The 26,547-nt window shown below is 51.9% G+C and overlaps 3 protein-coding genes across 4 annotated transcripts; 1 reads left to right on the top strand and 2 right to left on the bottom strand.

Annotated features, from left to right (window-relative positions):
• Window positions 1–204: 204 nt before the first annotated feature.
• On the bottom strand, window positions 205–4,757 carry SOST (sclerostin). Its single transcript, XM_006092295.3, has 2 exons — window positions 4,492–4,757; window positions 205–1,896 (listed from the first exon to the last, which is right to left on the bottom strand). Exons 1-2 carry the CDS (start codon window positions 4,709–4,711, stop codon window positions 1,475–1,477), a joined length of 642 nt encoding a protein of 213 aa, XP_006092357.1. The 5' UTR covers window positions 4,712–4,757; the 3' UTR covers window positions 205–1,474.
• A 3,508-nt stretch (window positions 4,758–8,265) lies between these two features.
• Window positions 8,266–19,290, bottom strand: DUSP3 (dual specificity phosphatase 3). Its single transcript, XM_006092294.3, has 3 exons — window positions 19,099–19,290; window positions 15,880–16,106; window positions 8,266–11,976 (listed from the first exon to the last, which is right to left on the bottom strand). The coding sequence occupies exons 1-3, from the start codon at window positions 19,221–19,223 to the stop codon at window positions 11,771–11,773; spliced, it is 558 nt and encodes a 185-aa protein (XP_006092356.1). The 5' UTR covers window positions 19,224–19,290; the 3' UTR covers window positions 8,266–11,770.
• Window positions 19,291–20,829: 1,539 nt separating this feature from the next.
• CFAP97D1 (CFAP97 domain containing 1) lies at window positions 20,830–24,831 on the top strand. Of its 2 annotated transcripts, XM_006092293.1 has the most exons (6): window positions 20,830–20,981; window positions 22,118–22,188; window positions 22,472–22,590; window positions 23,494–23,617; window positions 24,150–24,206; window positions 24,705–24,831. In XM_006092293.1, the coding sequence occupies exons 1-5, from the start codon at window positions 20,858–20,860 to the stop codon at window positions 24,201–24,203; spliced, it is 492 nt and encodes a 163-aa protein (XP_006092355.1). In that variant the 5' UTR covers window positions 20,830–20,857; the 3' UTR covers window positions 24,204–24,206; window positions 24,705–24,831. The 2 variants fall into 2 exon arrangements, with proteins under 2 accessions (XP_006092355.1, XP_023612615.1); XM_023756847.1 differs by lacking the exon at window positions 23,494–23,617 and having other exon boundaries at window positions 20,858–20,981; window positions 24,705–24,801.
• The last annotated feature ends 1,716 nt before the right edge of the window (window positions 24,832–26,547 follow it).

The raw sequence follows: 26,547 nt of genomic DNA, 5'->3' as shown, positions 1-26,547 counted from the left end.
ATAAAGCAATATTAACATTGTCATCCTCTACAAGAAAAACTTTTGCATAAATAACTTAAGTGAGAAAATAAATATGTAACTTAACTCTTTTTAAAAACCACAACTTTCATTCCTGTGGACAAATCCCACATGAAAGATTGCAAAAAAAATGACCAGCCCAGCAGGCTTTCACATGGCATGTGCTTCTGTTTAAAATAAAAAATTAACAATTACAAACTACACAGAAAGTAAGAGGTGTCTGAAAATGATTTTCAAAAAGATTTTTGAATGGCAGCTATTGGCTTAGTGATTTCTCAGCGTATGTACAGCACTTGTCATTTCCCCCCAATAATATTATTTTAATGTAAGATATGCCATCCCATGAAACAGCAGTAAAAAGCAATTTTCTAGACAAAAATGTGTCCGTGAGTGGTAGGCAGGAGGCGGGGACTCAGAAGGGATTTGCTGGTCTTTGAAAGGGCGGGGGCTACTCCTTTGGGCCTGCAAGCCCAGTGTCCTGGGACCTTGAGCTTCTTTACAGAAGGTGACTTTAAAAGATGGCCATGGGGGGGAGGGTGCTGCTCTTTGGGAATAGGAGGGTGATTTCTGTCCCTCCGGCACCCTGGGGACCTACTCCTCTACCCCAGTTTGATGGCATTTCTGCACCCTTTGCGATGGAGGGGCGGAGGTAGCCAACCACCTGGGGAGGCAGGGCTGGGAGACAGCTCAGCATCTTTCAGGAGTTTGGCAGCCAGAAACGGGCCCTTCTTTTCCCTGCTAGTTTTTCATCTTTGGCTGTCAGGTCAGAAAATTACAACTCGGGGTTCTGGACATGACCAGGCAGGGATTCAAGCCAACCTCTCTCTTCCTGCTCATTTGAAAGCCATCCAAGTCCCTGGAATCATGGCAGTAGATTCCTTGAGATCCTAATCCCAACCCCACCTGCATTTTACAAATAGGAAGTCAAGGTTCAGAAAAAGAAGAGTGTAGCCCAAGGTCACCCAGAAAGGGAGTGGCAGAACCAGGACTAGAACCCTAAGAACCCAAGTCCTGTGCTCTTGGCACGGCATGGCACTGTGTGTCTGATGGGCAGACGCGGGGGATCTTACTGACCTTTCATAACCAGTCCCCAGACTTCTCTCACTCCCCACCGCTCCCTAAACCACAGGGCTTCCTTTTCTGCCTGCTCGGAAGTAGGACCTGCAAAGGTAGGTGGCCCCGGTGGGCGGGGTTGCATGGCTCAGTGTCCCTGACTCTCAGCTCCCTCGCCTGCCCTGAGGGACCCCCTCGGAGGGCGGGGAGTGTGGGGCTTTGCTGGCAGCCGGGATCCACCGGGCCTAGCTACCTCCTGCGCAGCCAGACAGGTCTGAGCCCCCTGCCCTGGGTTGCAGGCATTTAAAATGAAATACAAACAATCAGACCGCGCGCAGAGGGCAGAAGCCTGGGGCGCCTGGTTCCGGGGCGCCCGCTGGGGAGGCGCGGCGGGCGGCTGGCTCTAATAGGCGTTCTCCAGCTCCGCCTGGTTGGCTTTGGCGCCCCGGGCGCGGGGCCGCAGCTTCCGGCCCTTCTGCGGCCGCGCGGCCTCCGGCCCGAAGTCCTTGAGCTCCGACTGGTTGTGGGAGCGGGTGAGGCGCTTGCACTTGCACGAGGCCACCAGGCGCACCTTGCGCGCGCGGGGCGCCGCGCCGCCGGGACACAGCAGCTGCACCCGCTGCGCGCGGTAGCGGTCGGGGATGCAGCGGAAGTCGGGCCCGTTCGGGCGCCACCACTTGCCGCGGCTGATCGCGTTGGGCAGCAGGCGCGCCGGGCCGCACTGGCCGGAGCACACCAGCTCGGTGACCGGCTTGGCGCTGCGGCAGGGCCCGTCGGTCACGTAGCGGGTGAAGTGCAGCTCGCGGCAGCTGTATTCGGACACGTCTGCGGAGAGAGCGCACTGTGAGGTCGGAGGCCGGCCCACCACGCCTCCCCGTCTGGCCAGCTCCCTCCACACCACCTCGCCTTTCCCAAACCTGCCTCTCCAGACGCTTTTGCCCCTGGACATCTATTATGGGAAGGGCCGGGCTGGTGGTAAGATTTCCCCTAAAACTTTGGAGCCAATTTCTTTCTTTTTTTTTCTTTTTTTGCTACGGTTCAAATACCAGCTCCATCACTGTGTGATCTTGGGGAAACGACTTCACCTCTCTGTGCTAGCTGAGGATTCAGTGAGTGAATCCGTCACATATATACTGCAGGGGACACCACCAAGCACACAGTAAGAGCTGGAAGTGTTGGCTGGCTGTTATGTGTTATTATTTCTCTCCGAGGGGGGCCTCTTTGTTATACTTAAGTCACACCTATGCCACAGGGCCCCTGACCGTGGTAAGGCTGATACTAGTTGCACAATTTGCATGCCTCTGGCTTCTCCCAAATTCCTTTTCCAGACACTTGGGAGGGGCCTGAGGTGATGGCGAGAGGAGTAGGGTAGGGGTTAATTGAAGGTAATAAATCAGGGCAGCTGCGGAGGAGGAGAGGGATGGAAGGGAGGTGGAGAGGAGGAGAAGTCATTAGACTTGAAAGGAGCCAAAGGCAGCATGTCCAACCCCCTCCTTTTCACCGACAGACAGCACGGAAGCCCAGAGAGGGAAAAGCGCTGGCCCAAAAGGCAGAGCTGGATCTCCTGGCTCCACTTCCCTGGGGCCCAGCACCGCTTGGCTCTCACGTGGGTGGAAGCTGCGTGCCCAAGCTGGGCTTGGGGGGCAAGGGGGTGCTTTTTACTATAGTTACTTCCCTACCAGAGAGGGACCCAGCTCTGACGGAAAACCTACAGGTTCAGCTGCCACAAACATTGAAGTACCTGTTGGGTACCAGGTACTCTGCTGGGCACACCTCTTGTCTGTGCCATTTGAATGGACACCTGACAGTGGCCCAGGCTTGCTTTCTGGGTCGGGGGAGATTGTCCTCTGAGGCCTGACTTGGTCCCCTGAAGTCACCTTGATGATGTCTCCTATCGTGGGCTTAAATGGTGGGAGCTTTTTAAATAGCTGGTCCTCCTGTGAGCACCTGTCCATCCCAAGGGTCTCATGGGGACCATTCCATGTGACACCAAGGGATGAAAAATAGTCCTAAGACCACAACCAGAGATGGGGGCAGAGAAGGCCAGGCAGCCGCCCCCAGGCACGGAGAGCACGCGCAGCAGGGGGATGTGGGCTTGCCTTCCTCCTGTGGCCGGCCTCCTGGTTTCGGGGTTGGCTTGGCTTCCTCGTCCTGCTCCCAGGCTGCAGGGGTGGTGTGTGTGGGTGGCTTATTTGCCTAGGGAAGGAGGCTTTGGGGCTTTCCAAGAATAGTGCCCCATGGTCAGGTCCTTCCTCTGCAGAGGGTGACTTTGTTTGGGACAAGTGGCTCCCTTGGGGGCTTGTGGCCTCTCACGGGAGCCCAGGGAAGTGGTCACCTCATTCCTGGGTCCCCTTGCAGCCCAGTGGTTGGGAGGCAGGGAGGGGTGGGATGCAGGAGCCTGGGAAGTGGGCTCCTCTCCCACCTGGGCAATGGCCTGAGGGCAGTGAGGCCCTCACTCTGAAGTATCAGCCAGCCCCCGCCCCCAGCCATTCCTGCCAGCTGCAGAGCCAGCTGTGCACAGTGCCCCCACCCCCCAGGCTTCTCTGTGCAGACCTGACCAGGAACCCAGGTGTACCCTTCACCCGGGCCACTGACTTTTCGCTAGGGTCAGGCTCCCTCCCCAGGAATGGGCAAGGCTGGGTCTGAGGTGGGGACACAGGACGGATGCTGGGCTCAGTAGACACCTGTGTCTGCTCCCTGCACGGAGGATGCTGATGCTGCTTCCCCTCCGGGGCCTGGGCCCAGCAGCCACCCACACTAGAGGCTAAAACAGTGCCTACACTCCCATTCAAGGGCCAGCTCACGAAGCAGACCATGCACAGGGGGAGCTGATGAGGTGCCTCTCTGTTATCCCTTTCCCACTGCTCTGGGGGGATTTGCTCTGGCTTTTGATCCCCAAGACCCCACCCATCATCCCCCACCACGGCTGTCTTGGAATTGGATCAAACTGGGTCCAAATCTCAGTTCTTCTACTCACTACGAGACTACTTAACTTCTGGAACCCCTATTTCTTCACCTTCAAGCTGGGAGTTCACCTCATGGGGCTCCCACGTGGACGATCCTGGGCTATAGCACATGCACAGCCCACAGAGAGCGTCTGGCCTCCAGCAGGAGCTTATAGGTGTGAGGCTCCCTTGCCTTGTCCTGTCCCCAGTGATGCTGGCAGCTGGACTGACTCCTGAACCTCGGGAAGGGGTTCCTTAAACCTTCTCCTTTCCCAGCCTGCCCACCTCCATCCTGCCCCGGGGTCTCTGCCAGCCGGCTCCATTGGCATGCTATCCTTCCCTGCCTCTGGGCAAGACCGTCCCTCCACCCATTGCCAGCAGCACCTGAGGGTCCACCCCAGCCTTCAAACGTCCCAAAGAGAACCCTCCCCCTCAGAGGAGCCCTGTGCCACAGGTGCTCTCTGCCACCCCATACCTTTGGTCTCAAAGGGGTGGTGGGGAGGCCTCCCTCCGTTCTCGGCCCGGTTCATGGTCTTGTTGTTCTCCAGCTCTGGCGGCGGCTCGGGGTACTCGCCCAGCTCCGGGATGATTTCCGTGGCATCGTTCTTGAAGGCCGGCCACCCCTGGGCCTCCACCGCACGGAAGGCTGCGTGCACCAGCAGGCAGACGAGACACAGGGCGAGAGAGAGCTGCATGGTGCCAGCTGGAGGAGGGCACCTGGCCTTCCAGTAGCACGGGCTCCAGTCCCCAGCCCAGGCACGTTCGCCTTTTTAAAGCCCCCTCTGCCTCGTGCCAGCCAATGACAGGCTGGGGCAGGGCTGGCCCCACGCTTCCCTCAGCCCAGGGGGAGGGAACAGGGTGTGCTCAGAGCAAGCCCTCTCCAAAGACTTCTCCTCAAGGGCAGCAAACTCCCAAATTGCTGCCGGTGCTCCCGATGACTCAGAGAGAGGGGCACCTCCTCTGTGCGGGCGGCTGTGGTTGTCACTTATCAAAATGAGCCCCAGCTCTTCACCTCGACTTCCCTGGGCCCCCCGGGCTTTCTCAAAACAAACCTGGCACCAGCTTAACAAAGGAAACTGCAGTTCCGAGTCCTCCAGAGGGCTGAGCCCAGCCAATCCCATTTCTCAGGCCACACTGAGTGTCCTGGGACCCCTGAGTCAACGGAAACGCATTATCTGGAGCCACTGAGGCCGTTTAGAGTCATTGTGTTGTCATGGTCTCCAGGTGCAGAGGAATGTGTTTCGAAAGACCAGTAAGATCACTATCAATGGGGGTTTTCAAGCCACAGTCAATGGCTTATTCAATCAAATGGGATAACATATAAGTTCAGAAAATCAAAATAACTTTTCTATTACTTTAGCAAGCAAATAACGACGGAAGCCAAGTCAGCAGGGTTAAAATACTAAACGGGCATTTTTCCCCAAGCATGGTGGCTGCCATGCTTCACATGGTGACAGGCACTTTTTGGCCCAGACACTCCCTGTGGCTTGCAGGCTGACGTCCCGAAGGCAGTCATTTCCCCAGTCAGGCTGTGGGCAGGAGTGGAGAACACAAAACCCCTTTTCTTAGCAAAAGCCAAGGCCAACATTTTCAGTGTTGACATTTTTCCTTCCTTGTCTCCCAGCCCATTATATGTTTCAAAACCAGCTTTGCGTCCTCTCTGGGCGATCTTACGGGTGCCTACCACGGGGCGCACTCCATGAAGCCCTCCCAGGTCCGGCCAGCCACCAGCCACCGAGAATCCTGGAGCGGAATGAGGGCCTGGGAGGGGCAGAGGCGGGGAAGGAGGTTCACACCTGAGGTGCAGGAAAAGAAAGGAGCCCAGCGGAAGCTTTCATTGCAGATGGATTGAGGAGGCAGCCGCTCCTGGCCCTGGAGGAGCCCGGGAAGAGGGCCGCGGCTCCGGTCCCCTTGGTATTTTCACTGGGCCATGAATCAGCCTGCCCCACCTGCAGAGCATCTGCAGGGCCTCTGCCACCTGCCTCGACTTGTAAGTCGCCGCCGTGTCCATCTGCGGCCACCGGTCCCACCTCCTTTCCATCATCCATCACTCAACACATGAATGCAGCTGTTCTGACAGTTTTACAAGCCAGACAGAAGCCCCTGCAGGAAGGGCCCTCTCTGATACCTGCTTCCTTCGTCTTTCCTTCGGGGCAGACGAAAACAGCTGTGGCCATTGTTGGGGGTGATCTATCTCTCCCAACAGAGCCCGTGTGTTGTGAGAAGCTGGTCCTCCGTGCCCCCTCCCCTGTCTGTGACCCTCCAGCCTCCTTTTCCCTTCCTCTGGAATGTGAACCGTTAACCCTATGGTGGCCGGACACTGCCTTCTCGTCCTGGACTTGGGAGAGGGCCATTCTGATGCCCTGAGACCCTGAGCTGGCGGGATGGATGCTGGAGCCCCACCTGCTGTTGGAGGCGGCAGGCCCATCGCATGAGACGTGGTCACCATCCTTGGGACACTTCTGCCACCTGCCGGAGGTGGAAGGAGAAGCCAGCTACTGGAGGACGGCGAAGGTCAGGATTTTATTTCATTATTTTATTTGAAACTAATGTTTGAGAGAGAGAGAGAGAGAGAGAGAGAGAGAGAGAGAAGAATCCAGTGGACTCGAATCTCTAAATTATCCCCAAACTTTTGACGTGTTCTCTGCCAATGTAGAGCCATGATTTCTGCAGATTGGCTCAGAGACAACCCGGCTGTGATGCCATCTGCTGTTTGTTTTAAATCCTCACCGAGGATATTCTTTCCATTTATTTTTGTTTTGTTTTTGTTTTATTGATTTTCTACAGAGAGGAAGGGAGAGGGATAGAGAGTTAGAAACATCGATGAGAGAGAAACACCCATCAGCCGCCTCCTGCGCACCCCCTATTGGGGATGTGCCCGCAACCAAGGTACATGCCCTTGACCGGAATCAAACCTGGGACCCTTGAGTCCGCAGGCTGACGCTCTATCCACTGAGCCAAACCGGTTCTGGCTCCATTTATTTTTATAGAGATTGAGAGGGAGGGCAGGAGGGAGGGAGGGAGAGAGAGAGAGAGAGAGAGAGAGAGGAACATAAATGTGAGAGAGAACATTGATTGGTTGCCTTCCATATACGCCCTGCTGGGGATCGAATCTGCAACTTTTCAGCATATGAGACAATGCTCCAACCAACTGAGACACACTGGCCAGGGCACCATCTGCTTTTTTGCTTAACATCAACTCAACTTTATATTTACCCAGTCCACAAGCTTGTCGTTCAGAGCTAGACAACGCTGTGGGAGGCAAACCCCTAGGGTTTTAGCTGACTTCTGTTGTGGGTAGTTTAGGTTACATCCAATGTTCCCCTATTCTCGGTACAGGTGCTATGAACATCCTATACAAAGTAATTTTTCAAATTAAACTTTTAATTTTGAGATAATTGTAAATTTGCATGCACTTGTCAAGAATAATTTTTCTAGGATATACCTAATAGTGGCTTCCTCCTAGGAGAGGGATTGAAGGTTTGGGGTAGGAGAGTCACTTTTCATTATAAGCCTTTTGTATTGTTTGAAACGATTACTATGTATTACTTAAAATGTTTTAAAAATTATACTTAAAAAACACTTTTACCAGTTTTACATCTTAGTGCTCTGCCTTAAGATTTTGTGTAAAAATATAAAGGTTATGTTGCCACAGCGGTCTGACAAATAATGAGTTCGCCTAAGTGCCTCTAAGCGAAGACTAGAGAGGCTCTTTTGCTGTCCAGACTTTGGGACTAAAGGCACCCAACTCTGAGTTGTTTATTCAGAGGGAAAAAGGCAGTGCTTATGGTAGGGGAGACCATGCCGATGGTGGGATTTAAAGCATCTGGGGTCGGGGATATGTTTGGGGACTGTCATTTGCAGGATAACAAATCCCAAAATGCCACCCAGTCATCTTCACATGAGGCCACCTTGAGACTGTCACCCCAACCCCTACTTCTTAGAACCATAAATCTTACCTCCCTCATTAGGGGTGGGCCTTTGCACTCAAGAACATTCCAGTCTATTATACCTCAATTAATCTGAATTTTTAAAATGAAATAAATAAAAAGACTTGCGAACACAGGACATTTCTGGTACTGGAAGGATGTTCAGCAAATGTCTACTGTATAATTATAATCAGCATGGAACCTATCACTAGCTCAGGAAGGCCAATTTTTAGGTGATTCTTTTTAAAAGTTAGAAAAGGCAAACAAAAGGTAAGCATAAAAGCAACCAACTGTGATAAGGACCGAAAAGAGACCATTTCTTGGTAATATAAGACATTTATTTTGGTTACAGTATTAGTATTTTAACACTGATTTGTGATATAACAGACATTAAACTTATTTTAAAAAAACAAACCATTTAATACCTTCCCCCTTTTCTGTCCAGAAAATTTGCTACTTTCACAATCAGGTTACCCTGAAAGCTGACAGGAGGGAAGGTAAGCTTCCGGCCAATCTGCTCTCTCCCCCGGAGACAGCCTCTAACCCAATCAGAATAAAATCTTGACTTGGAAGGACCATCATCGTTGGCTCTTCCGTGATACTTGACACCGGTTTTATAACAGGAAATCTCCTGCGAGAAAAGCTTATATCTTTATTATAAGATCAGTGCTTATTCTGATTAAAACATTAGCATCTTAACATTAACTTGTGACACAAAAGGCACCAACATTCATTTTCAAATCATCCCTCACCACGGGTGGAACGCAGCGCCACCTGGCGGTCACCATATTATGACAGACCCTCTAACTTTCAGGTGGTGGTCAATTCCAAGTGGGGATTCTTAGAAAACCCTCCTGTCAGAGTCCCCTTGTTTTGCAGATGCTGATTTATGCTCTCCAGGTAATTCAGAGTGGCAGGGAAACAGACCAGCCGGTGGCACGTGTACTGCTTTAGATAGAGGAGACGCTTGGTGCTCTAATTTGGGGGTCTGCTAGTCGAAGAAAGGGATCCGGTCAGGGGAGGGAGTGAGGGCACCCTGAGTTCCTAGTCCATCACTTCCCAGGGGTAAAGCTGCCCAGGAACAGCTTCCCCTCAGTGCTGGGCACGTGTTGACTCTTACACGATAGAATTTGATGTTACTTGACTCGAAGAACTAGGAGCTAAATCTTGTGAAGTAAATATGGGGGTTCTGAGCCTACAGACTGTCAAGAAATCCCAGTTATCAGCATAAAAGTAGTCCCAAAGTAAAGGCAATAATTCTCCCACTGACTTTTTCCCCTCAGGCCCCCATAAACAGGCCTTCAAGAGCTCCTAAGTCGCTGTGGCTGTCCTGTGGGGGGACCACTGCCTGGGCCCCATATCCGGAGCCTCTTCCAGAAGTGGAGCAGGAAGCTCTGGCTTAGGGAGGCTACATGTTTCCTGGAAGAAGAGTCACACATTCGAACCCAGTCTTTTACCTCCTGTTCCTGGACTACGGATGGCTTTGTGCCAACTTTGCCTCGACCTTCACTAGACCTCCCTTGGCACCACAGCTTGAATCGTTCTCTGTCCACAAAGCTAACTGGCCCTTGCACACATGGGCTGGGTCAAGGGCAGGTGCAGCACACCTGGACATGGCGGGGGGGGGGGGTAGGGTAGGGGGGCTCATTTCTTGAGGAGGAGTGTCGTATGAGAAGTATGAGAGAAAGAATTCAGCTTCAGGAAGCAGCAAACCTGAAATATTGCATCAATTCTGCCTTAAACTGGGCAATGTAGGGGGTCATGTCCTTAATCACCCTGAACCCCAGGACCCCAGCTCCTTTTTCTTTTAAGGTAACAATACATGAAGATCCACCAGCTAGGGTTATTGTGAGGATCAAGTTGGATTAAGTGGGAGGGTTATCTGAAAACTGAGGTACAGAGTTTAGAGGATGGCCATTTCACTTGGGTGGCTCTGTCTGGGCAGCCAGCATATCAGGGCTGCTGTGGTCACAGAGACAAGTGCAGCCCAGGCTGCGCAGTGCTGCCCCTGCTGGTCAGGCTGCACAGTGCTGCCCCTGCTGGTCAGGCTGCGCAGTGCTGCCCCTGCTGGTCAGGCTGCGCAGTGCTGCCCCGCTGAGACAGAGACCTTGCCACCTGCGAGTGAGTTCCAAAGGCACGCCTGCTTCTCCTTGTCCTGGCGGAAAGCTCCTGGTCGACTGAGAAAGGCACATTCCACACCTCCACGTGGTAACACCGCCTGGATTTGAACTTAAAACAACTTTAAATATTCAACAAAAGTCCCTGATATTTCGCTTCAGGCAAGACTCCTTTGCAAATCTTTGCAAGTGATCCTACCACAAATTCAGGATTCTGGGAGCTTGGTACACCCACCAGAACAATGCCCTACCTATATTTGGTGCTCAAAAAAACACACACGTTTAATTCCACGGACTTCTAACAGACACCTGTGTGCTAGGTGTTGGGGGCATGGCTGTTGGGGAACCTGTACACAGCACTGTATCACTTTCCATGACGACAATCATGCAAAGTTCTAACAAGACTGTTGAAAATAAAATCCTATATTCTGACAAACGTGCGCACGCATGTGTGAGCTAGTGCATTCCTAAAAAAAAGTTGTTTCTTGTTGTTTGTTTGCTTGCTTGCTCTACCACCGATAAAGGCTCCATTTGGACGCTCCGTCATGCTTCATTTCTGCGTGGCTGAGTCATTTTTGCTCCAAAGGGCCAGTGTCTTTTCTGGCACCAGAGAGCCATAAGAACGACCTGTACGTGGGCAGGGCGTGAGCCGGGGACCGTTCATCTCCGTGCTCGTCCGTCCTTTGGCTGTGTTTCTGAGACCCCCCCGCCACACACACACCCATACACACACACACACACAAACTGTAATTGGCCAACTTCCTCCTCCTGTTCTTAGAATAGCAACCGAGACAAAAAGCAGCTAGCACGAGTGGCTTGGGCTCGCCAACACTATAATTCAGGACAAAACCCTTGTAATTCTCCAAATGGTGGGGTTTTTAAATAGGCTGGACTTCAACACCCTGTTTTCTAAAAAAGAAAAATAAACCATGCCCAAGGCATCGCTCTTCTAACAAACCAAGTGACTGCGAGCAGGCCCAGGGAACTATCCCCGTGGATTCGGACCTCGAGCCTCCCAAGGGTTCGCATGTTAGAAACTGCTGATTCGGGAGAGACCTCGGGGGGGAACTGTTTGCCCGCCTGAGGGCCTCTTTGTCTGTCTAGGCATCTTTAATCCTAAGGGAGCAATTCAAATGTGGTCTCTTCGCGGGAATTTCACCCATTAACAACTGACGGCTCCCCCACGCCAGCTTCAGACTTCACGGAGCGCCTCTGCCTGCAAGCAGGGGATGGGCGGCTGCAAGGAGCCAAGGGGAGACAGACATGGGGGTGAAGGGGCCCCGAGTTTGCATAGTTCCTTTACAAGGCTCGAGGTGCTACAGTCCCCACTCAGGACAGGACCCAGGGGTAAGGAGTCGGGGAGGCCAGGAGGGCCCTGTGAGCGTCTCAGGCCTCACACGTCCACAGACCTGCCCCGGCTCCTCCAGAAGCAGGCATGTCGCAGGTCTTCCCCCTCCGCGACCCCACCTCAGGGCGAGGACACCATAAATCGCAGGCACAGGACACACCAGGGAGCAAGACTGTCCCTCAGCAAGCTTCTTTATGTTCCCCAGGGGGAGAGAGGCCCGGGGCGGTGTTGGGACAGATTTGTGGGCAAGTGCCTGGTGATGCTGGGAGCAGGGTACATTGTTTCCTAAACGTGGCAGCTACGGACACCCCGGCCAGGGCTCCCCCTGTCCAACCTCTAGAGAGGAGGCGGTGGGGTGCCCTAGAGTTTCAACTTCCCCTCCCTGACTAGTCTGTCATTGAGCTGGCAGAGCTGGGCCAGGAAACCGTCATTGGGGCCGATCTCACGGTTCTGTCTCACGATGCTCAGGGCAGACTTGACATCCATCTTCTGACGCATCATGAGGTATGCGATCACTAGAGTTGGGGAGCGGCTATAACCTTCACGGCAGTGGACCAGCACACGGCCTGTAAGAAAGGGGGTGACACGGTGAGCTGGGGCTATCCACTCACACCATGACTCCAGTCAAAACTCTCCCAGCAGATGCAAATGACAAGTACAAGGCGAGGCCATTCTGTGCCCACCAGGATAGCTAAAATGAGGAAGACAGAAAACACGAAGTGTCCGTGAGGATGCGGAGCAGCCAGGACTCCGACATGTGGCTGGGGAGGGGGTGCAAGCTGGCACATCACTTTGGGAAACTGAGAAGCGGTATCTACTCAAGCGGAACCCATGCCGCCCCTATGGCCCAGCAATTCCGCCCCAGATCCATGCCCAGCAGGAACGCGCGCACCCACGTTCACCAAAAGACATGCACCAGAACGCTCATTCACAATAGTCCCAGTGTGGGGACTCCCAAAGGCTCATCAATGGCAGAATGGATAAAGAACAAGAATGTACAATCTCCCAAGCATGTCAGACTCGCGGCCGGCGGGCCACATGTTTGACATGCTGAAGTTATCAGAAACCACGTGGATGAAACACACCAATAGGATGTGTATGATGCCACAGATTAGGGGAGCAGCCTGACTGATGTGTGCTGTTAGAAGACGAGACAGTGGTGAAGAGTTAGGAGCAGAGGGGTTTAAGACTGGACACGTGATAGACTTTCTGGGGTGCTGGTTGTGTTATTACCTCTTGACCCGGGGGTTGGTACATGGGTGTGTGCAGTGCCCTGATTTACATACTCGTGACATGACCACTTCTCCATATGAATCTTGTATTTCAGTCCAAAGCAAAACATGGAAACAACCTGAATGTCCATCAACAGGTGAATGGATAAACAAATTGTGCTACATCTATATGACCAAATAGTCCTCAGCATTAAAAAGGATGGACTATTGACCCTCAACAACATGGATGAAACACAAAGTACTTATGCCGAGTGAAGGAGGCCAGACCAAAAAGGCATGCATGCTATGTGATTCCATTTATATAAAAATCTACTGAATGTCCCGGTGTCTGGTGATAGAAAGCAGATCAGTGGTTGCTTAGGAATGGAGGGAACAGAGGGCGGAAGGGAGAGGTCACAAAGAGACAGAGGAAAATTTGGGGGGTGATGGATATGCTCACTATCTTGGTTGTGGTGACGGTTTCACAAGTGTATACACGTGTCAAAACTTGCCAAATTACACTACGCGTAGTTTATTCAATGTCAGTTATACCTCAACAAAGCAGTTTAAAAATAAAAGGAACCCAACTCTCAAATGCAAAAACAAACCAAGACAAATCAAACACACCATTTCATGGCGCCCCAAATGGCCCACAATGCCTTGCAGCATCTGGCCCCCACCTGGCATGGTTATCTCCTCCTCTCCCTCTTCTATTCCTAGCACCCTGTCCCCAAAACACAGCTCTATTTTCCCACTGCCTCCCAAAGCAGGAGGGGGAGTCCTCCACTTTCCTGCCCATTCTCTCTCCGGCCAGCGGACCCTAAGTCCTCAGAGTGGGGCTTTCCCTGCCCCAGCCCTGGTCACGGGACCAGTTGCAGAACAGCTGCCTCACCACCTGGAACACTCAGCATAGCCAGGGCTCACAGGGCCAATGTGAAGAGGAGGGTTCAAAGCCCATCCTTCCAGGCCGCCCAAACGCCACCTCCTCAGGGAAGCCTCCCTTGATCATCGGGGCTGCAAGTGACTGTTCCCTCCTGAGCACCCCTGGCCGTCTCCCTAACTCTCCAAAGTGATGGGCCCCTGACTCTCCCGAGCCCTGTACACTGTGGGAGGACAGTGAGTTTCTGTTGACCCACTTGGCCAATCTCAGAAGCATTGACAGCTGGCATTAGAGCCCACGGAATTCATTTCGGTCACTTATTCAGTCATCACTTGGTGTCCCTGCTATGTGCCCAACGCTACGTCAGGTGCTGCGGAGACAGACAAGCGACACAGTGGACCCAGCCTGAGGGCAGGTGTCATGGAGGAGAGGACACAGGCCCAGCACTACAGCTCGCAGTAGGGTTTGCCAGAGGACAGCGTCAGGAGAGGCAGGGAGAACTTTCCAGACTGATGACCTAGGCCCGTGGTCGGCAAACTGCGGCTCGGCAAACGTGGCTCGAGAGCCACATGCGGCTCTTTGGCCCCTTGAGTGTGGCTCTTCCACAAAATACCGACTTCTGCGCATGGGCCACGAAGTTCAATCGCACTGTACGTGCGCGCCCATACGTGGTATTTTGTGGAAGAGCCACACTCAAGGGCCAAAGAGCCGCATGTGCCGAGCCGCAGTTTGCCAACCACTGACCTAGGCCGTGTGAGCTAAGGCCGGTGATCACAAAAAGGTGGGGTATGTTCCCAGTTGTATGAAAAGAGGAAACAAAGTCGGAGGACTCTAAGTTCCCCGAGTGGGTGCCTCACCAACACACAAGAGCAACATCCATCCCCTTCACTGGGACCCTTGTTCTCACCCACACAGGAGCTCGGAACAGCGGGAGTGGAGGGGGACACACATGCAGGGCCATGACGACCGTGAAAGGCCTGATGGTAAGTGGGCAGATTCCCCAGGCGCTCAAACTTCCCTCCTGGGCCCCGACCATGAGATAACCAGCGTCTAGAGAACTCTGTTCACTGGCAATCATTTCAGTGGGGAAGCTGCTGGCCCCAGAAGCATCCGTGTAGCAGAGGCAGGCTAGCATCAGGGGGACAGGGTTGGTCAAACCTCAATGGGGCTCCCTTCCCCTGGGTAGTTTTGGGGTGGGGAGGAAGGACGAGGCTGGAGGCAGCATGAAGGCAAAGACAGCTGCTGAGAGAAACAGCTGAAAGCAGAAAGGGCGAGTGGCCCGGCCCACTCAGCAGATAGCTGCCCCTGGCCTTCTAGGATTTCTCTCGGGCGTGCCTTGCCCAGCTGCCAGCGCCTCAGCAGGTCTGCTTCAGTCTTACCTTACGCTTGGGAGCTGCAGGAGGCATTTAAAATCTGACTTGAAGATTTGGCGTGTGGGCTGCAGTGTGCTGACCCCCAGCCTCAGCCAATCATGGCTGCCCCTTTCCCTTGGGAGGTACTCACATCACCCAACTCTAGCCAGTGAGATGTGCGGGAAATCGCACTGGAGGATTTCTGGGGAATGTTTTATTTGCTCTTAAAAAATGAGAGAAGCCCGGCTGGTGTGGCTCAGTGGCTGAGCATCGACCTATGAACCAGGAGGTCATGGTTCAATCCCCGGTCAGGGCACCTGGCCAGGTTGTGGGCTCGATCCCCAGTGGGGGGCGTGCAGGAGGCAGCTGATCAATAATTCTCTCTCATCATTGATGTTTCCATCTCTCTCTCCCTCTGAAATCAATTTAAAAAACATTTGTTTTAAATGAGAGAAACACAAGGAAGTGATGGCTGCTGCATCCTTTGCTGTGTTTTGTCCTGTTGGGAAGTGGCAGCCAGAAAGCTGCAGCATCTTGGGACCCTTAGGGAGTGCCCAACACTGAGGGTGGCAGGAGAGAGAGAGGGAAAGCACCTAGTCTGATGCCACCATGGAGCTTCGGAATCAACCAGCCTGGAGCTCCGGCACCTCAGCACTTCTTATCCTGGGAACTGAAACTTCATTACGGAAGCTCTTTGAATTGGGCGGGGGGAGGGAGGGAGAAGGGAGGGGCGGTGCTGGAAATGAACCCTCCGTCAAAGTCAAATCAAACACGAGGACCCTGAGGCTGCCACTGTGTGAAAGGTTTGTACATCTCGTGTCACGTGGGGACACTTGACAGACTTAAAGCTCTCAGTCATTCATCACAGGGGACAGGAAACAACAGGTTTGCCAAGAAAAAGTCCAGTCAAAGCTGCCCCCCTTTGGGGAGACAATAAGGGACATCTGTAATACTTTCAAACAATGCAGATAAATTAAAAATAAAAAAAGCTGCCTCCCATGGTTTCCTGGGGGGCAGGTTCCTTACCATTGTTTTGAGCCAAGGCCTGGTCAATGAAGTCTGCAGCCCTTTCAAAGTAGACGCTAAGGTTGAACTCTTGTGTGTCATTGGCCTTGATGCCCAGGTAGGTGATGCCAGAGTCCTTGTAGAAGTTGGCATTGGTGTTGACGTGCATGAAGGACCTGCCCTCAGCAGCATTCAGGACGTGGGTGATGCCCAGTTTCTGCAGCTTTGGGATGTCTTGAGCCACAGACCTAGACAGGGGACATCGACAGGGGATGCTTAACGGACCAACTGGCAATCCCAGGGGGAGGAAGATGGAGAAGATGCTAAGCCTCTTGGCAAAGCAAGACACCCTCCGTGCTCTGGTCCTGCCAGAGCTTCTCCTCATCTGATGCCCCTCGTCCCTCACCCCAGCGATATCTCATTACCAGTAGCTGCCCCAAATAGACTGGGTTCATGCCTGAGCTGTTCTGCTTAGAATGCCCTTCTGCATGGACATGCACCCTCTGGTTTTTCACCACTCTCTGCAGTACCAGTATTTCTTGATTTCCTCCCTTCCATTTGGCCTCATGCTCCCTATACTGTGGTGGTGGTGGTATAGCCAAGTGGCTAAGAATGGGCTCTGGAGCCAGACTGCCTGAGTCTGAATCCAGCCAGTCCTGCCACTTACCAGCCAGGCAACACTGAGCAAGTCACTTAACCTTTCTGTGACTCGGTTTCCCAGTCTGTAAAATGGGGATGACCCCTGGGATTTGTGAATGCTAAATGAGGTCTATTCTATTCTATAGACAGAGCCAGACACTGAATCAGTCCTCCTATTCTAACACCTGACTGTGCTCATTTGTTTAATGTCCAGGCAGAGAGCTCTGTGACGGAAGAACCATATCTGCTTCAGGTCTGTATGCCCAGCACCTGCTATGGTCCCTGGCACCGAGTAGCCGCTGTGGCACATCCGTGAAGAAGAATGATCTCAGCATATCCCGGGCTGCCTTCTTCCTTGGATGGCAGCCTCCTCCCACCCCCCAGAGGGGTCCTTCCTGCCACAGGCCACTAGCCACGTTGCTGATGCTTTCCAGGGTGAGGCCACAGGCCACTAGCCACGTTGCTGATGCTTTCCAGGGTGAGTAAACACTTTGGGAGCAATGGCCCCAACAGGACTTACGGGGGTTACAACACATGTGATCTGAATAGTCAAAGGGCTCCTTTATTTCATCTCACAACAACATCCCAATTCAAACAGCCTTTCATATGTTACCAAACGCCTTGTCCTACAGGATCTGGTTTGCCTGTCACAGCGTCAGCCCTGTGAGGAAGGAAGGATAGCGCTTCAACTCCGGCCTGACAGGACAGCAGACGGGTGCGCGTGTGCTCACATGGGCTGCTGAGCAGCGAAGCTGGGGGAGACCTCCTTTCTCCTGACACCAGCTGAGCTGCTGTCTTCCCCCTCTCATGCCCACATCATTGCAAATCCCGACACCCGGAAAACATGGCTCATCCAGGCTCCTCTTTGCCCTCTGAGCCCTGATCAGGAGCCCTGGTTTTGTTAAGGGGCTCCCGATGGCTGGGGGAACACTAGGGACTCAGTCAATCCTCTCTGCCAGGCGCCCAACACACCCTTGGCTAAGTCAAGGTCAGATTTGCTTAGAGGGCAAGGAGTGTGTTTTCTACAGTGGCCGTCAGCACTAGCCACTCTGGCTGCCACTAGACGTTCACAATCTCCGTTTCCAGTTGGGAAGTGGTGACAACTGAACGTGCCAAACTGCCCGAGAGATCAAGGTTTCCGAGGGTGCCAAGGCCGCTTGCGGCTTGGGTGGCTGGGAGGCGGTCCTCCTCAGAACCTGGCCATTACTAAAGCCCTAGGGCTCTGTTTGATCTGTCCCTACTCCTGGCACTTTATGCGATGGTGAAGCAGTGGCTCAATACAAACACACACTAAAATAACTGTGAAGAGTCACTATCATCCATCTCCTTTCCCTAATTCTAATTCAACATTCAATAGCCTTACCATTATCATTACTATCACTACTATGAACCAACACTGTACACTGCCTGACACACAGGCACTCATATCGTGAGTGAATGATGCAATGAATGAGGCTGGGACCTGCCTTATGGACCCCTTCAAGCTCCAAGATGACCCCCATTTCTGCGGCAGTTCTTGGCATCAAGCCCTAGTCCAGGACCCAGAAGATACTGACATGAGAAAGACACTGACCCTGTCCTCACACTCCCTCAACCACTTGCTTGGTTGCCACTCTGTGTGTGTGTGTAAAACAAGAGAAGGGGAGGAGTTCTGGGTTTCTAAAATGCAGCCCCCGGGCCCATGGTTCTCAGGGCATTGGTAACCTCAGGGTCTTCTGAAAGCCCAGCCTGAGCCTCCGAACGCTGTACAGGCTTGGCAATCTGGCCTTTACCTTGGGCTGCTATTTCAGCCCCTCTCACAACGGTTAACACTGGTTCTCTCCTGCTGCTGAGAATTTCTTACTAGGAACTTGGCTAGCAGAAAATGGGAAAATCAATTTAAGAACTCGCAAGTGATAAATAATGCATTTCCTGGTGGTGAGAAGGTGGAAAGCCTTTTCTAAGGGATGGCTCAGGTCTTTATGGGGTTTATCACTGGATCATTCTAGAATCCATGTAAATCACACCCTATCTGGAAGGTGGGAGAAGGAGGAAACCCTGGTCCAGCTCTCTGGATGCCCCCTCATTTGGGGTATTTCCATTCCTAGATCTGGACTTGCCCAACCGGGAAATGTTCCACGCCCGAATTGTGACGTCAGCCCGTTGCCATGGCAGCGAAGGCAGACATCCGCGGTGACCTCACTGCAGAACCAGGCAGCTGTCACATGACGCGCCGGCCTGAGTCCGGCCGGGCGACCGAGGCCACCTGTTAGTGAACATGGTAGCCCGACCCCACCCAAGGCCGAGTGCCCAGCGGGTGGCGGCTGCGGGCCGCACGTGGCGCTGGCCGAGCGGCCCCCCCGGGCTCTGCGCGCCCCCGGAAGGGAAGGACCACGCGGGGCCGGGGTGGGGACCAGCCCCTCCGCCCCCGGCGTGGGGGTGGGCGGCGACTCCAGCCCACGCCCAGCCCATGCCCAGCCCCGGCTCAGTCCCGGCTGCAGCTCGGATGGGGCGACCCCGCCCCGTCTCCCCCAACCCGCAGTCGCCCCCTCCCCAGCTCCCGGGTGGGCGATGCGCTCCGGGGAGGGCCCAGCGGGGCTGGGACTCGGAGCGGCGACTCACGCGTTGCCCACGTAGACCCTGGGAGTGACCTCGTTGCAGGGCTGGCTCGGGAGGCTGTAGCAGCCGCTGCCGTCCGAGAGCAGGTCGTTGAGATCTTGCACCGAGAGCTCGAACGGGCCCGACATGGCGGCGTCCGGGCCCTGCACGCCGGGGCGGCAACCAGCAAGGGGAGAGCGGCCTGGTCAGCTGGGCGGGAGCTCCCGAGCCCGGGCCCGCCCCTCCCCGCCCCTCCCCGCCCCGGAGGCGGGTCCGCCGGGCCCTGGAAGCCGCGGATCACCGGCGGCCACACGCGATCCGCCGCCGGGAAGGACGCGCGCCGCCCGGCACCCAGCGAACCTCAGGAAGCCCTCTGACTGTCCCCAGGGGCGGAAGCGCCACCACTCCCGCGTTTGGGCGGAGCGGGGCGGGGGGAGGCGGTCCCATCCCACCCGGTATCATCATAAACTGGGAAGCGCAGTAACGCCATCAGATCAAATGCGAGGCACAATAAACGTTCCTATGGACCGGGGTACACCCGAGTGTCGCTTATTTTTTCCGATTATCGGGGTTCCGCTTGTGCGCTCTGACTTCCTACTGCGCACCAGCAGCGTCGGCACCCCCAGGGGCCTGTGGGAGAGACTCCCTGCCCAGCTCAGGCCTCTGCGTGACAATGTGCGTTTTACAGGCCCTACGAAGCTTCAAGTTCCAGAAGCCCGATTCTGGGGCACATTTCTGTCAACATTCATTGAGCCTCAGCCTGGTGCCTACATCAAGGCCTGGGCTCTGTGCAGCCAGCCTTGGCGTTCTGCTTCTGGGGAATCATTTAATCTCTCCGAGCCTGTTGGCTGAGAAAAAGAAAAACGGGGATAATAATACTAGTTCCTAACTCCTAGCGCTGATTGGAAGATTAAAAGACATTTAAGGAAAGAGCCCGGCACTAACACGGAGCACTGAATAGGGGTTGGTGCTCCCTCTCCATCAGCAAATGTGTGAAGCACCCCTAGGTGCCACCCCCTGTGCTGGTGTGGAGATGAGCCCTCAGTGGAGGTGAGTCCACTGGAGCAGCTGCTAGCGCTGTAGCCAGAGGATGTCAGATAATCCTTTACTGCGATCTCTCTAGGAGCAAAAGACAGAGCCTCTGTCCTCCCCAACTGCCTGAAAATGGTAGATTCACTGACCCACCCACCCACCCACCCTCCACAAAGCAAATGTGTCCTCGGGGATTCCGGAAACCCAGGTCTGAGCCCAGCCCTGCCTCTAACTTGGATCTTGAGCAACGTGGCTCCTGCTCTGGATTTCAGTTTCCTCTGAGACTGAGCAAAGTGAAGAAATTGGATCCGATTATCCTTCAGAGAATCGTCATCTCCCCCAAAAGCTTGTGGTCTCACACTTTTAGGGGAACCATTGCTGTGGAGACTACTTAGCTTATAGCCTAAGGGATGTAACCAAGGGTGGCTTTCTCCACTTCCACCCGCCCCCAGCACCCACACCTCCCCCCCCCAGCACCCCCTGCCCCCCACAGCGTACCTGGTAGCATCTGCACTCAAGGCAGGTGAAAATGCTTCTGAGGTCCTCACTCCTCATCTTGACTTGGGCCTAGGTCAGCTTTCAGAGGAGAAGCCCAGGGACAACTAGGCACGCTCTGCCACTGCTCCTCCTTCCCTTGGACCTGTCCCTGATGTCACAACTGGGTAACTATGACAACCCACCATAGGGACAGCAACGTACCTCACAGAGAAGCCTAGCTGCCTCATTTCTGAAGTGAGACTAGGAGGAGAAGATGAATAATTCCCTGCAGTATCTAGCCTACCCTGTAATTGTCTCTAATCACAGGCAGAGCACAGACTTCGGGAAGAAACTGGACTTCGGCCATTACATATCTCACAAGAATAGGATAGAGATAGGTATGTGGGCAGTTTGGGTTGGACACTGCCATTAGGGGTTCAGGAAGGGTCTGCCTTAGAGATACCGACAGCAAATCAGACCAGCACATGGCTTTGAGGTGATGTGGCCTTATCTGCCGAGTTGGGTCAAAAGGACATTAGCATCAGTGACAAAATTTATCTTCCACCAGGGTTCATTTGATAGATATGCTCATTTAAATTCTTTTTTTTAATTCATTCTTTTTTTTTTTCTTTATTGATTTCAGAGAGGAAGGGAGAGGGAGATAGAAATATCAATGATGAGAGAGAATCATTGATTGGTTGCCTCCTGCACACAACCCAGGCATGTGCCCTTGACCGGAATTGAACCTGGGACCCTTCAGTCCACAGGTCAACCCTCTATCCACTGAGCCAAATTTAGTTAGGGCTAAATTCTTTTTTTGAAATATGTTTTTATTGATTTTTCTAGAGAGAGAGGAAGGGAGAGGGAGAGAGAGAGAGAAACATCGATTGGCTGCCTCCTGCACACCCCCCACTGGGGATCGAGCTCGCAAGCTGGGCATGTGCTCTAACCAGGAATCAAACGGGTGACCTCTTGGTGCATGGGACGACACCCAACCCACTGAGCCACACTGGCCAGGCTCATTTAAATACTTTAAAGCCAAAGTAAGATAGGAAGAGAATAGGACTTCAGCCCTTGATAGACAAACTAGTCCTATTGGGAAAGGATGGGAGAGAAGCGCTTTCATGGAATTCAAAGGACATATGTCTCCATAAATGTTACTTATTACCATCCTGACCTGCTCAAAACTCTTCAAAGATGTCAGTTTGAGAAATTAAACTAAAACTCCTGAACTGGATTAAGGTCAGAATTCAAAATCGTAATGTTTATTAATCAGGGTCATTGTCTAGAACAGTGATGGCGAACCTTTTGAGCGCGGCGTGTCAGCCATAGTAAAACAAAGACTTATATTTTTGATATTTATTTTATATATTTAAATGCCATTTAACAAAGAAAAATCAACCAAAAAAATGAGTTCGCGTGTCACCTCTGACACGGGTGTCATAGGTTCGCCATCACTGGTCTAGAATGTGAGGTTTTCTGAGGCTGCGAAGAGGCCGCCTATGATATAAAATTGCTCTCTTTTATCCTCCAGTGAAACCTGCTGTCGATACCAAACCTCCAGTGACACGCACATATCACATTTTAAAGCTGGGAAAACTGCAGGTATGTGTTCTTGCCATCGGCACATGGACCTTTCTGAGTTTTATCTGTGTCCTAAAGGGGTCCAGTTCCCCAGAATCTTCTAAATACCCACCCAACCACAAGATTCGCGAATGCTCCTCCTCCCCACACACATCACCCCCAGTCTCTCCAGCTCTGCTCCGTCTCCCCGGCGGTCCTCAGTCTGCCCTTTCCCACAATCCCAGAGGAGAGCGATGCCAAGCCACGTGCGCTGCAGCACAAGGTCGCGATGATGTCATCACGCAGGGGTGGGCTTTCTCACCAGGGTGAACAAAAGAGAATCAACAAAATCGAGCATGAAAACAAGCAACTGTGTCAGAAAATTGCGAATGCCCATCGCGGCCCTGCCAAGGTGGACTGCTGGAATGAGTACTTCTCCAAAAGGTAGTGTTTTTTCTCTTCGTGCCATTGTTCAGTTTCAGTGCAAGCTTCTCCCGAGTGGGAGGAATCCTGAGGGGACGTTATCTTGAGGAATAACCAAAGAGATGATGTGAAGGAGAACGAAAACTTCCCAAAATGGGGAACTTCCCCAGCATTGAAGAGCGTTTGTATCAGCTAAGAGACTGATTTCAGAGTCTCGTTCAGAGTCTGTCACGGGAAAGCACTACAGACTTGTGTAAAGTGGTGACCATCGCTGGGACTATGACACAGCATTCTTAAGAATCAGTTCCACAAATATTTCCTGAGCTACTATGTGCTCAGCACTGGGATCCAGAGACCAGATAAGATATATATTTCCTAATCTCAAAGAACTCGGGTCTGATAGGGGCTACAGTCATGTAAATAACAATGCAGTGTGGTCAGGGCTACAAAAGTGTATGTAAGAGAAAGAAGAGTGTGTGTGTGTGTCTGTGGTATGTGTACGCGTGTGCGTGTGCGCGCGCCTTTCTGGGTCATTGTGTATCTGAAATTGACTTGAAAGCTGAGGGAAGTGAGATGAAACAAAACTTGTCACCGGCCATTTGAGATTTATCTATAGGCAAGACCTTCCCTCATCCTAGAAATCAGACATTCTCAATCCTTGCTTCACATGATCCCTTAAGGGCTTTTACAAAATGCCACTTTTTACAAACTGCACCCGAGACCCATCACCTGGAATCTTCGTGAGCAGGGGGTCTGAGAACCGCTGATCTAAGCCGGCCAAGGCTATGCCCATTTCCCAGGGTGCAGCCTGGTTCAGGAGGCACGCGGGGCCTCCGGGCTCAGCAGGGACAGCTTGCTTCATTGCCCCCATTCCCAACCAGGAGGAGAATTTCATTTTTCACCAAGGTTCTGTGTTTTTTTCAGCTTAAACAGAGAAACAAGGAACCGGAACCTGGTGAGAATCACCATTGAAAACCAGGGCATTCTGAAGAGGCTCGATGATCGCAAACCAAACTATGACCGCAGGTCGTCGGAGATGGACTGGCAGGCACGTGGGGGCTCTGGGATGTTCCTGGGGGTGCACAGGGTTTGTCTGTGTTCAGAGCAGAGTCCGTCTCAGGAGGGCCCATTAACCACCGAGGGCAAGATCATGAGAAATGATCGGTAAAAGAAAATAATTGGTAAAAGAAAAACCACCTAGAACAAACCATCCAGGAGCCCAGGACCTCTCCTTGGCAGCAAAGCCAGCATGCATGTTTCAGAAAGATACCTGGTAGCATCTTCCTTCATCCCTCCATTCATTCAGAAAGGCTGAATGTCCAAGCAAAGAGAATGGAGGGTATGTAGTCCAACACGGGGTTAACATGCTTTATTAGAAGTAACCCTTCAAGGAGGGGGAGGGGGCGGCATTGGCGGTATTTTTAAAACCTCCACTCCCTGACTTTAATCTGGAAGCTTTTTCTGGAAGCCATTCTGAAATATTGAATTTTGAAACTTCAACTTTAGAATTTAGAACTTCAACTTTCGCACCCGCGCCCTGGCTTTGACATAACCGTTCTGATTTTTTTTTTTCCTTCAAGAATTCAAGACGTTATATCAGAAATACAACAAAGTATCTTTTCTCCAAAGCTTAATAGGTATGTCTTACCCGGCTGCTCTTTACTATCCAACATGGTGATATTGAACACTTGATACCAAAGCCTTGAGAACGGTAGAGGGGCCCCGTGAAAGGGTGAATTTACTCTTCCATAGTTCTATGGGTTACCCAGTCAGAGACCTTCGAGCTCTGTCTCTGCTTTCTCTCCATTTAAGTCGGAAATGACTGTCTTTTGTCATCAGCTTTGAGGCTTTACATGTCTAAGGGGAAGTGATTTGTTCCAAGCAGATATAAACAGGAGGTCTTGTGGCTTTAATGTTGTGCCAAAGTTACATTACAGGTCTCTGTCACTATTCAAAAGTATTGTTGTGTTGGCATTTTGTATGATTGAACATTGTTAGTAACGACGAAGTTTGGTCCCCCACTCCCCACCCCCACCCCGGGGAGAGGGATCAATGGACACTCGGGCTTTCCAAAGAATAATTCTGTATAATTGATGCTTCTCTGCTTCTCTCCCTCGCTTCTCCCCGAATACAAGGTTACTCCCCACAGAACAGACACAAGAGAAGGCCCTAGGATTTCTTAGCTGCTTGGAATCTCAAGACACTCCTAAATGGCTGAATGCTCAATCTTAGGGATGCTACAATAAAGCTTGAAACACAAAATGAGTAAGTTCCATTTAAGGTACCCAATGGCTTTAAGTCCCATCCCAAAATGGAGACAGAATGGGGCAGGCGGAAGAAAAGAGGCAACAAGCATTTTTTATTTGGGGCTATGAAAATAAGTTTTAATGAGAGAGAAGGAGAGAGAACTTTTTAAGACATAAACCATCATCACCATTCTGGGGGAAGAAAAGGTGGGGTGAGATGATCCAGCCACAGGTTCAGCTCCATCAAAATGGAAAACAGTGTCGAACAGGTTTGGCTCAGTGGATAGAGCATCAGCCTGCGGACTGAAAGGTCCCAGGTTTCATTCCGGTCAAGGGCATGTACCTTGGTTGCGGTCACATCCCCAGTGGGGGGCATGCAGGAGGCGGCTGATCGACCTCGCTCATCGATGTTTCTAACTCTCTATCCCTCTCCCTTCTTCTCTGTAAAAAAATCAATAAAATATATTTTTTAAAAAATGGAAAACAGAAGCACACCAGGAAATTAGGGTCCAGACAACACAGAGAACGTATGCCGTTAGTTCCCTGTGAATAAGCGGAATTGGGAAAAAATGCTCGTGGACTTCCCACGTACCGTGTCCATTTATAAGAAGCAGCAACCGTGAAAATATCAAAAATATATTAAACCATATGGCAAGACCACACTGAGTGGCTTCTACGACTGGTCATGTTGGTGCTGAGCCTGGCTTATTTTGAGAGACAGTAAATCTATAATATTCTTATCATAAATAAACTTCTTTATTTTAAAATAGATTCACAGGAAGTTGCAGATAAATGTACAGGGTAGGAGTGGAGGGGGGCTGGAGGACTCCTCCTGCACCCTTCACTCAGCTTCCTCCAGTGTCAGCTTCTTGTGTAACTATAGTACAACCAAACCAGGAAATGGGCATTGGTACAATCCGTAGAGCATATACACAGTTCTCCAGTCATACATGCACTCATTTATGTGTGTACAGCTCTATGCAATTTTATCGACTGTGTACCTTTGTGTAACTACAACCACATTCAAAGTAGTTAACTGTACCATTATCAAAAGACTCTATTGTCTTTTAGCCACCCTCTTCCTCCCATTCTGAACCCCTGGCAATCACCAATTTGCTTTTCGTCTCTATCATTATGTTATCTCATGACTGTCACATCAGTGGGATCATGCAGTGTGTACCCATTCTTTTGAGATTGGCTTTTTCCGCTCCATGTAATTTCCTTGAGGTTCATCCAAGTTGTGTGGACCATTAGTTCATCCCTTTTTATCATTGATTAATATTCCGTGATATGGATGTACCCACTGAAGGACATTGGGTAGTTTTTCGTTTTTTTTACTGTGATGAATAAAACTATTATGAACATTTGTACACAATGTTTCTGCAAGAAAGTAAGTTTGATATCTCTGGGATAAATATCCAAGAGTGCGGGGTTGCATGTTAGTCCATTTAAAAAGGAACGACAGCCCTGGCCAGTGTTGCTCAGTGGTTCAAATGTTGTCCCATGCACCGAAGAGTTGCAGGTGCGATTCCCAGTCAAGGACATGTACCTGGGTGGTAGGTTCACACCCCACCACCTGGTCAGGGCACGGGCGTGCAGGAGGCAACCAGTTGATGTGTGTCTCTCACATCAAAATTTTTCTCTCTCTCTCTCCCCTCTCTTCCACTCTCTCTGAAAAAAGCAATGGGAAAAATATCCTCAGGTGAGGGTTAAAAAATAATAAAATAAGTAA

The sequence above is a fragment of the Myotis lucifugus genome, unplaced genomic scaffold, assembly GCF_000147115.1.
Source record: "Myotis lucifugus unplaced genomic scaffold, Myoluc2.0 scaffold_100, whole genome shotgun sequence".
In the NCBI taxonomy this organism is placed as follows: domain Eukaryota; kingdom Metazoa; phylum Chordata; class Mammalia; order Chiroptera; family Vespertilionidae; genus Myotis; species Myotis lucifugus.
This window is presented reverse-complemented; position numbering and strand designations above follow the sequence as displayed.